This window comes from Aspergillus terreus, genomic scaffold (genome assembly GCF_000149615.1).
Source record: "Aspergillus terreus NIH2624 scaffold_4 genomic scaffold, whole genome shotgun sequence".
In the NCBI taxonomy this organism is placed as follows: Eukaryota; Fungi; Ascomycota; class Eurotiomycetes; order Eurotiales; family Aspergillaceae; genus Aspergillus; species Aspergillus terreus.
Genome location: NT_165927.1, coordinates 1,003,489 through 1,017,432, shown reverse-complemented (window position 1 = coordinate 1,017,432; position 13,944 = coordinate 1,003,489). Strand labels below are relative to the sequence as shown.

At 52.8% G+C, this 13,944-nt stretch overlaps 6 protein-coding genes across 6 annotated transcripts; 3 read left to right on the top strand and 3 right to left on the bottom strand.

Moving 5' to 3' along the window:
• Positions 1–337: 337 nt before the first annotated feature.
• Positions 338–1,556, bottom strand: ATEG_03152 (GATA transcription factor LreB; the record flags this gene model as incomplete). Its single annotated transcript, XM_001212330.1, has 2 exons — positions 338–375; positions 440–1,556. 2 exons carry the CDS (start codon positions 1,554–1,556, stop codon positions 338–340), a joined length of 1,155 nt encoding a protein of 384 aa, XP_001212330.1.
• Positions 1,557–2,500: 944 nt separating this feature from the next.
• On the top strand, positions 2,501–6,185 carry ATEG_03151 (MRX complex DNA-binding subunit; the record flags this gene model as incomplete). The annotated part of the gene is made up of 2 exons (XM_001212329.1): positions 2,501–6,124; positions 6,177–6,185. 2 exons carry the CDS (start codon positions 2,501–2,503, stop codon positions 6,183–6,185), a joined length of 3,633 nt encoding a protein of 1,210 aa, XP_001212329.1.
• A 216-nt stretch (positions 6,186–6,401) lies between these two features.
• Positions 6,402–8,145, bottom strand: ATEG_03150 (putative DNA repair protein Rad1; the record flags this gene model as incomplete). Its single annotated transcript, XM_001212328.1, has 4 exons — positions 6,402–7,572; positions 7,848–7,902; positions 7,955–8,011; positions 8,043–8,145. 4 exons carry the CDS (start codon positions 8,143–8,145, stop codon positions 6,402–6,404), a joined length of 1,386 nt encoding a protein of 461 aa, XP_001212328.1.
• Positions 8,146–8,382: 237 nt separating this feature from the next.
• Positions 8,383–9,952, top strand: gcnE (histone acetyltransferase GCN5; the record flags this gene model as incomplete). The annotated part of the gene is made up of 6 exons (XM_001212327.1): positions 8,383–8,395; positions 8,463–8,677; positions 8,736–8,944; positions 9,004–9,118; positions 9,171–9,878; positions 9,932–9,952. The coding sequence occupies 6 exons, from the start codon at positions 8,383–8,385 to the stop codon at positions 9,950–9,952; spliced, it is 1,281 nt and encodes a 426-aa protein (XP_001212327.1).
• Positions 9,953–10,657: 705 nt separating this feature from the next.
• rgsB (putative RGS domain protein (Rax1)) lies at positions 10,658–11,875 on the top strand (the record flags this gene model as incomplete). Its single annotated transcript, XM_001212326.1, has 3 exons — positions 10,658–10,812; positions 10,872–11,589; positions 11,639–11,875. 3 exons carry the CDS (start codon positions 10,658–10,660, stop codon positions 11,873–11,875), a joined length of 1,110 nt encoding a protein of 369 aa, XP_001212326.1.
• Positions 11,876–12,493: 618 nt separating this feature from the next.
• ATEG_03147 (uncharacterized protein) lies at positions 12,494–13,526 on the bottom strand (the record flags this gene model as incomplete). The annotated part of the gene is made up of 2 exons (XM_001212325.1): positions 12,494–13,203; positions 13,268–13,526. The coding sequence occupies 2 exons, from the start codon at positions 13,524–13,526 to the stop codon at positions 12,494–12,496; spliced, it is 969 nt and encodes a 322-aa protein (XP_001212325.1).
• Between the last annotated feature and the right edge of the window lie 418 nt (positions 13,527–13,944).

Below are 13,944 nucleotides of genomic sequence, written 5' to 3'. Positions count from 1 at the left end.
ACCCCCCGTGACATCTAGATCTTTACATTAAAAATTGGTCTTGTTGGGACTCGAGCAGATCCGTCAGACACCAACAGTTTTGAATGAACAAACTCCCAGAGAGGACATACCCTCCTCCAAGCACAGAAAAAAAATACGCTAAGACCATAAAAAGTAGAACAATTTCCCCGGCAGCCTCAAACTAGTCGATTCCCTACCGCTGGGACGAACGGAGGGCATTGATATATGGTAACGAAGTGATTGAACGCATGGGTATCGTCGCAGGAAGAATTTTTTGCAACGCAGAAACAAGAATAATCCAACAAAACCGTGATGTGCATCCGTCCAAGGCCCGTAGTTATTCTTGGCGTTTCTTTTCTTTTTTGGCCCACCGTACTGCATATGGGGATGGCGGTTAGTTTCCACATCGATGAATTGGTGCGAGGAGACGGCCACTTACACCCGCAGGCATTGCACAAGGTTTTAGGTCCGTCGGGGCCTTTTCTCCACTCCGGCGAGTCGCTCGTGCCGCAGTCCGTGCACATATACTCTCCCTTCAATCGTTTTCTTCGGTCGCTATCCTGGATGGTTCGCGCCTGCTGGTCAGGTGTAATCGTTTCCATCCCGCATTGGATGAGACGGCCTTGACGCAGACCGGTACTCAGTCCCTGAGACCGTTCTCCCTCTCCGTAGAACAGACCAGTCATGACCTCGATACCTTCAATATGAGACATGTCTTCGGTGGCAAGTTCCTCGACGGCTTGGGCTCGCGCATCGCTTTCATCCAGAGTAAGGGAGTCGGACGATTCATTCTCTTCTCCAGAGTAGGTATCCTGGGCGACGGGTGGAGGTGGCCGACGCACCGCACCACTGGCTTGGGCGGAAATCTGTTGGATGCCATTCAAGTCTTCTTCCTCCTCTTCTTTCAGCTGTGCGATACGCTGGTGGAGTCGGATGTTTTCAATTTTGTGCTCCAGGAAGGAGTCGAGAAGTTGACAGCTCTTGGTAGGATAGGGGCGACACACGAGGAAAATGCCATTGCAGGTTTGGCGAAGCTTCTCACTGACGACATGGGGATGGCCGTACGCCTCCAACAGACGACATGACTTGTCTGGTTTGGCGAAGCGGAAATGACATTGCAAGGGACGACCGGTGGCAACACACTCTTCCATCTCCGAGGAAAAGATCGACTTGTCGTCGTTGTGCACGTACCGAAGGAGGTATTCATTCTCCAGTTCGGATGGGGTGTAACCAGTGATGGTCTCACAGGAGGGCGACACATAGAGGACCTTCCCATCTGGCGTGAGGAGCAGCAGCAGGTCTTGAATCTCCCCGATGACTCGCTGCGGCCACCCTGGCTCATCCGCCGACGCCGACGAGACAATGAGGTTGGTGGTCTGGACGGACATGGCAGATATGTCGCTCATGAGCGAGGTCGACGACGGCGCTGGGGGCCGCGTGTCGAGAGCATAGGATCGCTGGACGAGATCATGTCTCTCATCCTGCAGTGTTGCAGTTGCAGTGGCTGTTTGGCCCAGTGCGGTGCCCCTCGTGGGGTGATGGGCGACCAAATCCATCGTTGGTGATAGGAAAACCAACGCCGATGCTGGTGAGAGAGCGAAGAAAGGACACACTCATCTCATGAGGGTGATGGGGAGGAGAAGGAGGTGGGGGGCGTGGAAGTGGAAAAGTAAGAATAAGAGTAGGAGAAACAGACCCCGTTCCACGAGCCACTGACGCTGACACAGGCTGGTCCTGCGGCGTCGTGCGAGTAGAGCTGTCAATTCTTTGTCATGCATCCTTTAAGGTCCCATCCCCGGCGGGGTCCCACTTTCCGCCCCAATCACAGCCCGCCGCGGCCCGCATCCAGCCAATCGGGTCCGCCAACCGGACGCCCGCCGCCTGATTGGTCCGCGCGCGCCCGGTCCATCGGCACGTGATCTCGCGCTTCTTCCCCGCGTCTTTTCGTTGTCTGACGCGCTTTGGCCAGAGCCTCACCACCAGGTCTCCCTGAGGGCTGTGATCATCATGTAAGTTCGCTTCTGTCTGTCAGTTCTATCCTTCTTTTCTCTCTGACCAACCCAATAGGTGTAAGTGACAAAGATCGATCGTCTATAGCCCAATCAGTGGCTTCTCACTAACGATCTCTCTTCCAGCCAAGATCGACAAGCTCTCCATTCTTGGGTCAGTATTTCCCTTTTCACCATTTATCCAGCTAACCCATTCAGAGTCCGCTCCTTCGACAACACCCGCAGCGAGACCATCCAGTTCCACACCCCCCTCACCTTGATCGTCGGCTATAACGGCTCAGGAAAGACAGTACGTGAGCCATCTCCCCCCAACCGACAGGGCCCGTACTAACAGCTCCCAGACAATCATTGAGTGTCTCAAATATGCCACCACCGGCGACCTCCCACCCAACAGCAAGGGTGGTGCATTCATTCACGACCCGAAGCTCTGCGGCGAGAAAGAAGTTCTCGCCCAAGTCAAGTTATCATTCAAAGGCACCTCCGGGGCCAAAATGGTCGCCACTCGAAGTCTACAGCTCACGGTGAAGAAAACCACGCGGCAACAGAAGACTCTGGAGGGACAGCTGTTGATGGTCAAGGACGGCGAGCGAACAGCCATCTCGTCCCGTGTGGCCGAACTGGACCAGATCATGCCCCAGTACCTCGGCGTCTCCAAAGCCATCTTGGACTCGGTGATCTTCTGTCACCAAGACGAGAGTTTGTGGCCCATGAGCGAACCCTCCGTCTTGAAGAAGAAGTTCGATGAGATCTTCGAAGCAATGAAGTACACCAAGGCCATCGATAACATCAAAGCGCTCCGAAAGAAACAGAACGAAGAACTCGCCAAATACAAGATCATGGAGCAGCATGCCAAGGAAGACAAGGAAAAAGCTGATCGCGCCGAGAAGAGGTCAATCAAGCTGCAGGACGAGATTGAGGCTCTTCGCGCCGAAACGCACCAGTTGTCTCAGGAGATGCGTCGGGTGGCAGAGCTGGCGGACAAAGCCTGGAAAGAATCCGAAAGTTACTCGCAAGTACTCGGGGCTCTGGAGGGGAAACGGATTGAGGCCAAGAGCGTTCAGACGACCATTGACAACCTGAAGAGACATCTCGTTGAACTCGACGATCCGGACGAGTGGCTGGAGCAGAATCTCGAGCAGTTCGAATCCAGACAAGTTCAGTTCCAGCAGCAGGAAGAGGCCCAGAAGGAGAGCTACATGGAGATCAAGGACCGGATCGAGCAGTGTCGTCACAAGATGGGCGTCAAACAGGCCGAGTATGGAAAGTATGAGAACGACAAGGCAAATTATGAACGCCAAATCGAGCGACGACAGAGAATGGCGAAGGAGATGGCGCGATCAAATAATATCCGCGGATTTGATAATGTCCAGGACCAGGCACATATGGATGAGTTCATGAAAAAGGTCCGCAAACTGCTGAAAGATCATAATCAGGCGTTGGATCGCATCAAGCGGGAAGCACAAGGGGAGCTGCGTGAGGTCCAGACCACCTTGAATGATATTGGTCAACGGAAGTCCGCCTTGCACGAAACGAAGAATGCTGCCAAGCGCCAAATTGCGGCGAATGAGAAGGAGGCCGCGAGCTACCAGGGCAAATTGAATGAGATCAACGTCGATGAAGGGGTGCAAGCTGCGCTCGAAGCGAACATCGAGGATATCATGTCCTCCCTGAACCAGGCGAAGGAGCGCGCACAATCAGCATCATGGGATAAGGAGATCCAGAATGTGAATTCGGAGATTCGTGGATTAGAAGATGAGAGCGCGCGATTGAACTCAGAGCTTATTGATGCGACCAAGAGGGCTGGTGACCTTGCCCGCTTGGACCACCTAAAGAAGGAACTGAAGGAGCGGGAACGCAGCTTGGAAACTATGAAGGGTGCTCACGGAGGACGCCTTGCCAAATATGTCGGCGCTGACTGGAAACCGGACACCCTGGAACAGGAGTTTCAGCATTCGTTGGACCAAGAATCCAAGCTAGTCTCCACCGCCGAGAACAAGCGGGATGCAGTTAGCCGCGAGCTGGAGCAAGTCGAATTTAAACTCAGTGATGTGAAGAAGACGCTCGCCCAGCGACAGAAGGCTCTGAAGGAATGCGTCGAAGAAATCCGCGAAGCTGTTGGTGACGAACCCGAAGAATTCCCTGAGATCCTCAAGCAGCGTCAAGCACAACTTGACATTGCTCGAAAAGACGCTGAACAGTACGCTGGAATTGGCGAATACATGAAAACTTGTCTCGACACCGCAAAGCAGGCCAAGGTCTGCAGACTGTGTACTCGTGGGTTCAAAAATGATACAGAGTTGCAGAGCTTCAGGAATAAGCTCGAGAATCTTGTGAAAAAGGCCCAACGGGACGCCCAGGACGACGAGGTGCGAGGTTTCGAGGAAGACGTCAACGTCGCTCGCGCTGCCAGCTCGGCCTACGATATGTGGCTTCGACTCAAGGACACAGAAATCCCAGAGTTGGAAAAAGAGGAGGGAGAATACCTTAATAAACGTGACGGTCTACTGGCCGAGTTGGAAAACCACGACAAGATCGTCAGCGAAAAGATGGAGAAGAAGAGAGACGTTGAGGCCCTTTCCAAGACTGTCAACACTATTGTGAAATATGACGGCGAGATTAAGTCTATCCGCGCGCAGATTCAGGATCTCTCTTCCAAACAGCAGGACAGTAACTCCTCTCGAACATTGGAAGATATTCAGGATGAGATCAATGCCATCAGCGAGAAGTCAAGAGCTTTGAAGAAGACACTGTTGAAGCTTACGAATGACAAAGACCAGACGCGGTCTGAGATCAACAGCTTAGAGCTGCAATTGCGGGATGTCAAGAGCAACCTCGACAACGCGAAATTCCAGTTGGAGCGAAAGGCCGACCTTCTCACGCGGATGGAGCAATACAAGACCCTCAATACCCAACAACGAGAGGCGATTGAGAAAGCCGACAAAGATATTGAGGCTTTGACACCAGAGCTCCTCCAAGTCCAGGCTAAATACGACGACATTAGCCAGCGTGCGGAGCAGCGTGAGAGGGAAATGCAGCAAACAATATCTCAGTTGTCAGAGAACATTCACCAATTGGAGCTTTCCAACGAGGAAATCGAAGCCTACCATGGGCGGGGTGGACCGAGCCAACTTGACCAAAGCAAGCGCGAACTCGAGAGCATTGAGCAAGAGATCAGCCAGTTGGAAGAGGAACAGGCCACTATCACCAGGGAGATCAACAAGATATCTGCTCAGCTAAAGGATAGCGAGAACACAAAGCGCCAGTACGCGGACAATCTAACCTATCGCCAAGCAAACCGAACGTTTGAGAAGGTTACCGAGGAAATTGAACAGCTGGAAGCTCAGAATGCAGAAGTTGATCGAAGCCGGTTCAAAGAGGAATCTGAGCGACGCACCCGCGAGCACAACGCCCTTGCCGCGAAACAGGCGAGCAAAATGGGCGAGATGAAGTCCAAGGACGATCAACTGATGCAACTCCTCGCGGACTGGAACACGGACTACAAAGACGCGGCAGCCAAGTACAAGGAAGCCCACATCAAGGTGGAAACGACCAAGGCGGCGGTCGACGACCTGGCCCGCTATGGGGGTGCCCTGGACAAGGCCATCATGAAGTATCACGGTCTGAAGATGGAGGAGATCAATGCCATCATCGGAGAACTCTGGCAGAAGACATACCGCGGCACCGATGTCGACACAATCCTCATTCGATCCGACAATGAAAACGCCAAGGGCAACCGGTCGTATAACTATCGTGTCTGCATGGTCAAGCAGGGTGCGGAGATGGATATGCGTGGACGCTGCAGTGCTGGTCAGAAGGTGCTCGCTAGTATCATCATCCGGCTGGCGCTTGCAGAGTGTTTTGGCGTCAACTGCGGTCTGATCGCTCTCGATGAACCGACCACAAATCTGGACCGCGATAACATCCGATCTCTCGCTGAATCGCTGCATGACATTATCCGGGCACGTCGTCTGCAATCCAACTTCCAGTTGATTGTCATCACCCACGACGAAGAGTTTTTGCGCCATATGCAATGTGGTGACTTTAGCGACTACTACTACCGGGTGTCGCGTAATGAGAAGCAGAAGTCAATTATTGAGAGGCAGTCCATTGCAGAGGTAAGTTACGTGTCTTGAAAACTGTGTCGTTTGTACTAACAAATCTGGCTAGGTCATGTAAAGGGGGGTATCCAGAGTTGTCCTTGATGATCTGCGAAGACCCAAATCTGTGTGTATAATAATAACCAAACGACCAAAAGTAGATTATTCCAGAACATAGGTGCATCAGGTATGCGTTAATGAGCTACTGCCGAACATTTCCCGGCACAACTCGGGTGCAGTTCAATTCAGTATATTTGCTATAATATTGGGTATAGACAACGCCCACTTTGTACACTCAGCGAAGCTCATTGTCTGCACCCTCACCCTCATCTTCATCTAGTAATGGTACAAAACGGAAATCCACAAAAGTCACCGCAGAGCCGATGCTCGCGCCGCCAGTTAGTCTCGTATTACCAGAAGCTCCGGTATTATTGTCGAAGTCAATCATGAACTGAAGACTCAAAACCCCCTGACGATCACCCCGGATGCTAACTTTACTGGCAGCCGCCATCGCACGGGACGCTTTCTGAATGAGCGAAAATCGGTAGTTCTGGGTGATGCGCGAGCCCATCGAGGACGGCGGACTGACGAGGAACGTCTCGGTGACGGTTGGCGCCAGCTTGGCCCGTTTTGCGCGGGCTCTAGACGATCCATCATCCGCCAGAACCTTGTGGTAGGGACGTGGGCCACTACCGCCGTTGGCGTTCTGCTGTTCGACAGAGAACTCCACGGTGGACTCGCTGAACGGTCCGCCCGAGCCGGACAGGGCCAAGAATGGCTCTTCCAGCGCTGACGCGGAGATTTTCAAGACAGTGGGGTTCGTGGCGCCTAGCTCGGCGATGGCGTTATGGAGCCAGGCGGACCGCATGATAATCTTCATGATGATGGCGTCACGCTGGAGCGGAATGTCCATGTCGCTGCCGCTGACTTCGGGTTCATAGGTGGTTAACTCGCAGGTCGTCTTGATGCCCGTCTCGGACAGCGTGATGTTGAGCGGAGAGCCATCCTGGAAGTATTGCAGTGTGCAGGAGCGATCGAGGAGTAAGGTCGGCGCAGTGAAGGCACTGGATGTGGCGGGGTTCGACGGTTGGACACTTGTGGCGCGGTTGGAGCCAGGCGCGGAGGAAGATGGATCGTTCGCGCCGAAGATTTTCAAGGTTTCCAGGAGGGCCGATAGGGAGATCTCAAAACAAGGATGGTATGTGCTCTCTGAATCGTCATGGTCGTCGCCTTCTGTGTCGTTTGGCAGGGCAGTTGGCGGGTTGAAGGTGTAGCTCGTGAAGAGCGCTTTGTCGAGGAACGCGAGTCCCTGTATCACTCGGCTTTCCTCCACGGAGAAACGGATGCCGTCGGGGGTAATTTGAACGGTAGCCCTTGGTGCGAAGCCGATGCACTGTAGCGAAGTGTAGAGGTGGTGGGCGTTGCCAGAGACAGCTGAGAAGATAGGCTCCCCGTTTGCCATGGCCCTGAATTTTTGAAGTGTACAGATAGCGAGAAGGCTGGAATAGAATTGGATTACGGAGAGGGTGCGATGCGTGAGAGGAAGATCAGTTTAGAGGTACTGCGCCCTTTTGCTTCTCGTTCGACTCTCCAATGTAGTGTACATTGAGGGATGAGGGAAGACCGGGAAAATTAGACGTAGACTCCGACGGCACAGATCATGAACACAGCCCCGAAGCTGCACAGGTTGGACGTTAGTCATGGCACAAGGGTTAGTGGAGAGCAATTGACAGAGTCATACCCAAATGCCAATGACGCAGGAACACCGAATGACGCGATACTGGCGAAGGAACGGTCTGACAAGAGTTGTAAGACTGGCTATTCTCAGTGGGATAAGAAAATACTAACTCAGACCAAAGAGACCGGTCAGGATAAAGGCTACCAGCACGGTCAGTGATTCGTACGCTAATTGATTCAATGAGTTCGAAGTGCTTACCGGACAACAAGAGAGTGAAGCCGACGGAGAATTGGTGATCCTTGGAGATCAGGGGAGAGTAAGGGCTTGCGGAAGCGGCCTCCCACACTTTGTTCAGAGACATGAGTGAATGAGAGTTAACAATCGAACTGAAACCAGCAGTTGATGAAGCAGCGAATGGATATAGAGAAAGTGAGGACTGTAGATACTAGAAGCGCAAGTAGATGTAGCGGCCAGATCACCATAACACTCGGCACATTGTTCCGCCGATTCCGGGCCCCATCAGCCCCGACGCGGAGATCACCAGAGCCTCAGCTATAGACTTCGATTCTCTTCTCTTCCATCCTATCGACCTGTCGCAATGGCAGCAGAGAGTACGTTCGCTGAATATTTTATACGCGACAGTCTTACACTATGGATATTTACTGATTCCAGTCCCAGATCATAAGCGCAAAGCTTCCGAGGAAGCGCTTTCCCCGGATTCGCAACAACAGAGCAAGAAGGCGCGCACGGATTCCCCAGAGAAGGAGCCCAAGGTTCGTTTATATGTGGGTGGAGGGTGTTCTAAGCGAAGATGCGCTGACAATATGGCTGTTCAGACAGAGGATGAGCCTTTGGGAAAGCCGCCACTCCGGATCGTTCCCTTTCCCGAGAAGGTAATCAGCCTCCCTCCATGTCCGCTGAGAACGATGCTAATGAAGCCCCCTACAATAGCCGGCAGTACTAGAAGAACGTCGCGGCGAGATTGAATTCCGAGTGGTCAACAACGATGGGTCGCGGGATAGCTTCGTCATTCTCACCGGGTTGAAGTGCATCTTCCAAAAACAACTACCCAAGATGCCAAAAGATTACATTGCGCGACTGGTCTACGATCGATCGCATCTGTCGATCGCCATCGTTAAACATCCGTTGGAGGTGGTAGGGTATGTTTGCACGGATAGGCCTCGAGAGGGTGGGGCGACCTTGCTGACAGAACACATAGGGGGATTACATACCGACCCTTCAACAGTCGCAAATTCGCAGAAATCGTGTTCTGCGCCATCTCCTCTGACCAACAAGTCAAGGGCTACGGTGCCCATCTAATGTCCCACTTGAAGGTACGCGTCGTGGATGCCATGTATGCGCTGAGTGGTGGCTGATACGGCACAGGATTACGTCAAAGCGACATCTCCTATCATGCATTTCTTGACGTACGCAGATAACTACGCTATTGGGTACTTTAAAAAACAAGGATTTACGAAGGAAATCACGCTGGATAAATCTATATGGATGGGTTACATCAAAGATTACGAGGGCGGAACGATCATGCAGTGCACAATGCTACCGAAGATACGATATCTCGAAGTCGGTCGTATGCTTCTGAAGCAGAGAGAAGCGGTTCATGCGAAGATTCGCGCGTTCAGTCGGTCTCACATCATCCACCCGCCGCCCAAGGAATGGAAGAATGGGCCGTGCAAGATTGATCCGCTGAGCATTCCGGCAATCAAGGAGTCCGGATGGTCTCCGGACATGGACGAATTGGCACGTCAACCTCGCCATGGACCCAATTACAACCAACTACTCCACCTGCTCAACGACATGCAGAACCACAGTGCCGCCTGGCCGTTCACACAGCCGGTCAATCGCGACGAGGTGCCAGATTATTACGAAGTTATCAAGGAACCAATGGATCTGTCGACTATGGAGGAAAAGCATGAGAAGGACATGTACCCGACTCCGCAGGACTTCATCAAGGATGCAATGTTGATCTTTGACAATTGCCGGCGGTACAACAACGAGAATACGCCATATGCCAAGAGTGCGAATAAGCTGGAGAAGTTTATGTGGCAACAGATCCGCAACATCCCCGAGTGGTCGGTAAGTATTGACTCTGACGGACGGGACGAAGGCTCCTGCTAACAAGGCGACAGCATTTGGCCGATGGACATTGAGGATTCTACGATGAATGAAGCATGGGCGGTTGAGGTGTACATGTTCGGGTGGGAAGGAGTTTCCGGGTGCTGGCGTTAATGATCTTTATACCCACAGAGCATGGAGGAGCGTCATGTTGGTTATTATCACTGGTATTATATACGGCTTCGATCTTGACGAATCTCGAGGTTATTAAAGCGATCGACACGGGACGTTAAATTAAGATGTAATTTCGGAGCAATGTTGACGCGGGGCCGGCCGAGAACTCGAACGGCTGGATGTTGATGCCTTGTTTGACTCCCCTGTTATGCTTGTTTTTCTTCGTTGTATTTCGCTTCTTCCCTTTCCCCCAACACAGTCTTGCATCCCAGTTGACCAGGGCTCTGGATGGCGTGTGTTCCATTTCTACAATAATATCTCTATTCGCGCCTGATTGTCGTGCCTACGCCGACGACTTCTCCATCCCCCTATAAAACCACCGGTCATCGCGAGCGAGGCGCGAATAGTACCTCCGTCATTCGTTACCCAGCGCTCTACGAACAAGAGTCGCTATTGTGCATCATTCGATTCGATCTGGGATCTGAGCTTCTTTAAATTGGTCATTGTTTTGATTTCCGTGGAACTAACCAACTCCGACGTTCTTTCGCCCCTTTTCCTTTCGACCTTCGGCCCCTCGTTTCACCTTCGAATCCTCACGAACATCGCCATAATTCCCTCTTTTCAAAATGGCGTCACCGTCTATGATCGATCTGGAGCAGCGGAATCGCCTTCCGACGCTGTTCGAAGTGCTTAGTCGCCGCACACTCGCTCCGGTCGACCTCTTTTCCTTCTACATCTACATGCGAGACCAGCAGCGCTCGGTCGATTATCTTGATTTCTGGTATGCTTGGCGACGTCCTCCGTATCGCAGAACTTTTCCTAACCGCGATGTCAATTCAGGCTCGATGTTTCACAGCACATGTCCCTCTGCCGTCACTATGTCCGCGAGCTCCGTCGTTCTGTCTTGGTAGCCACGCCCGATTTGGAGAAAACCCACAGCAAGGGATCTTCGGCTGCCCTGGAAACCCTCGAGCATTTTGGTGATATTCCTCTGGTCGAAGCGGGACCGTCGCGCCATGGCTATCAGGACCTTGATGACAAGGATGTTGATCAGAGGTTGTCTGCTTTCTTGCGGTCCGATGGAAACACGTCGGGACACTCTCCCCAAAACTCTCTTGGGTCACAGAATGCGGCTCGCACCCAGTCTAATGAGCAACCTCGCGCAAGCTCTGGCACACAAAACGACTCCAATTCTCCAGGCCACACAGTAGCACGCGCGGACATTCGCGCCAGCGCGGAAAAGATCCTGTACACATACCTCCTTCCTGGCGCGGAAAGGGAGATTGTGTTGCCCGAGCCAATGGTGTCAACGATTATCAACCTGGTTGAAGACGACGGTAGAGATGATCCGGAGGTTTTCGACCCCGCCAAAGATTACGTTTTCCAGGCTATGGAACGTGATGCTTTCCCTGGGTTTTTGCAGGCAAAGGCTCTGGGAAATCTGGTTCCGCTGAGCATTGTTGCCCGTCTAGCCTTTGCTTTAATCAGTTTTGGTGGAGGTTTCTGGGGCGCCTTCTATGTGGTACTGCGCAACAAACCACGACACATTCGTTGTTGGGTGAGTCGATTGTCGTCGATCGCAATGTCATCATCACTAACTGTTTCAGGTGATTCTCCCTTTCATCGTCGCGGCCTATTTTATCGTCTCCTACCAGTATAAGATCGACCCCGTCATGGCGTTCCTTGGCTACAGCGAGTATACATTTATGAGCTGGTCGCCGATCCGGGAACCATACGTCCGGAAACTCTTGAATAAGCGAGCTACTGCCACCATGGGCATCGCGGCTTTTGTCGCCGCTGCCTTGAGTGTTCTGTTCATCTTCGTTCCGGGTACTATGCTGTGATGTCTTCGGTGATCATTTACTGCTCAACTTTCCAGCGTGCTTTGATATTTTTGTCTTTGTTGGGACATATTGCAGGCATATGGTCCAGGCGTGTGCATTTGACTTACACCGGGTAATGCTAATGCTCTTACTGAGACGGACGCATTGAAAGCATGTGTCGTGTCATTTCCCTGTCGTGGACGGCGGCAACCCATTATGGATTCGTGTCCTCGCCGCAGAGATTTCCGCATCACACATCTGATATAAATCTGGTCTGATCGCAGCCAGGTGCTTGAGACTAAGACTCCCACCCTCCTTTGGATCTTGTCAACATTAGCTTTCCTTTCTCTTTCCATTTTTGTTTATTACTTTCTCAATACCCCTTGTCTGCCGAGCTTTTGATGTACGTTAAATGACCTTGACCGAGGCTGTCGGTGTTGCGGGAATATTCAGGTAATCTCAATTGATCGTGATATGCCTTCTTCAGGACTAGGACGTAGATGACATGAAGGATGTAGAGCGGGTCCCATATGAAGCAGCTCTATCGCGACGAGAAGGACATAGAAAACGATCTGGATATTTCGTAACAGGTTTGCTGTTGGATCGGTCATTAAAATAAAGGGCGTCAAATGGCAAAAGTTACGTCTTCTTCCCCAGCACCCGCTTCGCATGTCTGGCTCCCGCTCCCATTCTCGCGAACGCCGTGCCATCGTCGATGTCCATGCGAGCGCCCACCCCGTGCAAATCATAGGCACCGTCCGGCCCATTCTCCCAGTACCCGTCGTCCCCTTCGTCCAAGTCATCGGGGTTGAACTCGCGCTTGTTCCCGCCGAGACTGCCTCTCTGCCAGCCTCCGGAGGCGCCCGGGCCGTACAATTTGGACGCGGCGAGCGCCTCGGGTCCAGAGGCGGAGGATTTACCGATCTCAGCGAGGGACTTCTGGAAGAGGACGGAGCGGGCGTGCTCGTGGGCGCGGCGTTTGGCGGCGGCGGTCTTGATCTTGGCGAGTTCAGCCTCGATGTCGCTAATGACGTTGCCGCAGGAGGCCTCCCACTCGGAGAGGATGGAGATCATGGTCGGTAGGGATTGGGGTTTAACGTCGCGCAGCGGGGCGACGGCGGTGACGTTGACGGTGGGCGGGCTGGAGGCGGGGGAGAGGCGGGCGGCGATGAGCGAGGCGTAGATGGCGGTGGTGACGAGGGATTCCAACTCGGCAGGGGCGGAGATGGAGAGGGCGGACATGAGGGTTTCGTATGTGAGGGGTTTGGTGGTGGCGGCTAGTGAGAGGAGCGAGAGGAGTCGGAGTTTGAGGGTCTGTTGTTCGTTGAGCTGGGGGAGGTTTGGCGTTGCTGTGGGAGGTTCAGGTTAGTATGACAATATAAGAGGGGACTGTCTGCTGGGACGGAGGCTCACCCTGGTAGTCTTGCCATGTGCCCCAGGCAAAGATCTCGAGGAGCGTCAGGTAAGCTTGGGATTCTGGCGGAGTGTCGGCGGATCTGAGAGATTGGATGGCGGGGATCTCGAGAAGCTCGGCAAAGACGTAGGTATTGGGGCTGGAGGTTGCGTTCGAAATGAGATTGGAGAGGAACTTAGGAGACGGGGCATTGCTGGAGGTCGCGAGATGGATGAACGGTTGTAGGGCCTCCATAGCCCGGGTGTGTGCCTGGTCCATTGTGTTGAAGATAGAGAGAAGGGGGGGAGATATAGAAGGGGAGGGTTGTTAGGGGGTACTAGAAGGTGTGTGTCGAAAGGGAAGATTTAGGGAGGGCGTGGAGGATTGTTAATAGAAGAAGTAGGTATGATGGAGATGGAGATGGTTGAATGGAGATGATGCTATCCAGATTTCCCGATTGGGATGTGTTTGGCGGGGATGCAAACACACCCTCTATCAAGTCTCGCACGGCGTTGATACAATTTAGCCGTTATTTCCAGCTCGAACGGATGAATCTCGGAATACCCGCAGTAGTTAGGTACAGCTGTCATCCTAGGCATTCCGACTAGGTTTGTTCTTGACGCCGAGAACCCCTACTACTATGGTCCGACTCTTGGTCTCGAGATAGCTCTCTAGGTGAAACCTCTAGCCGCCCACA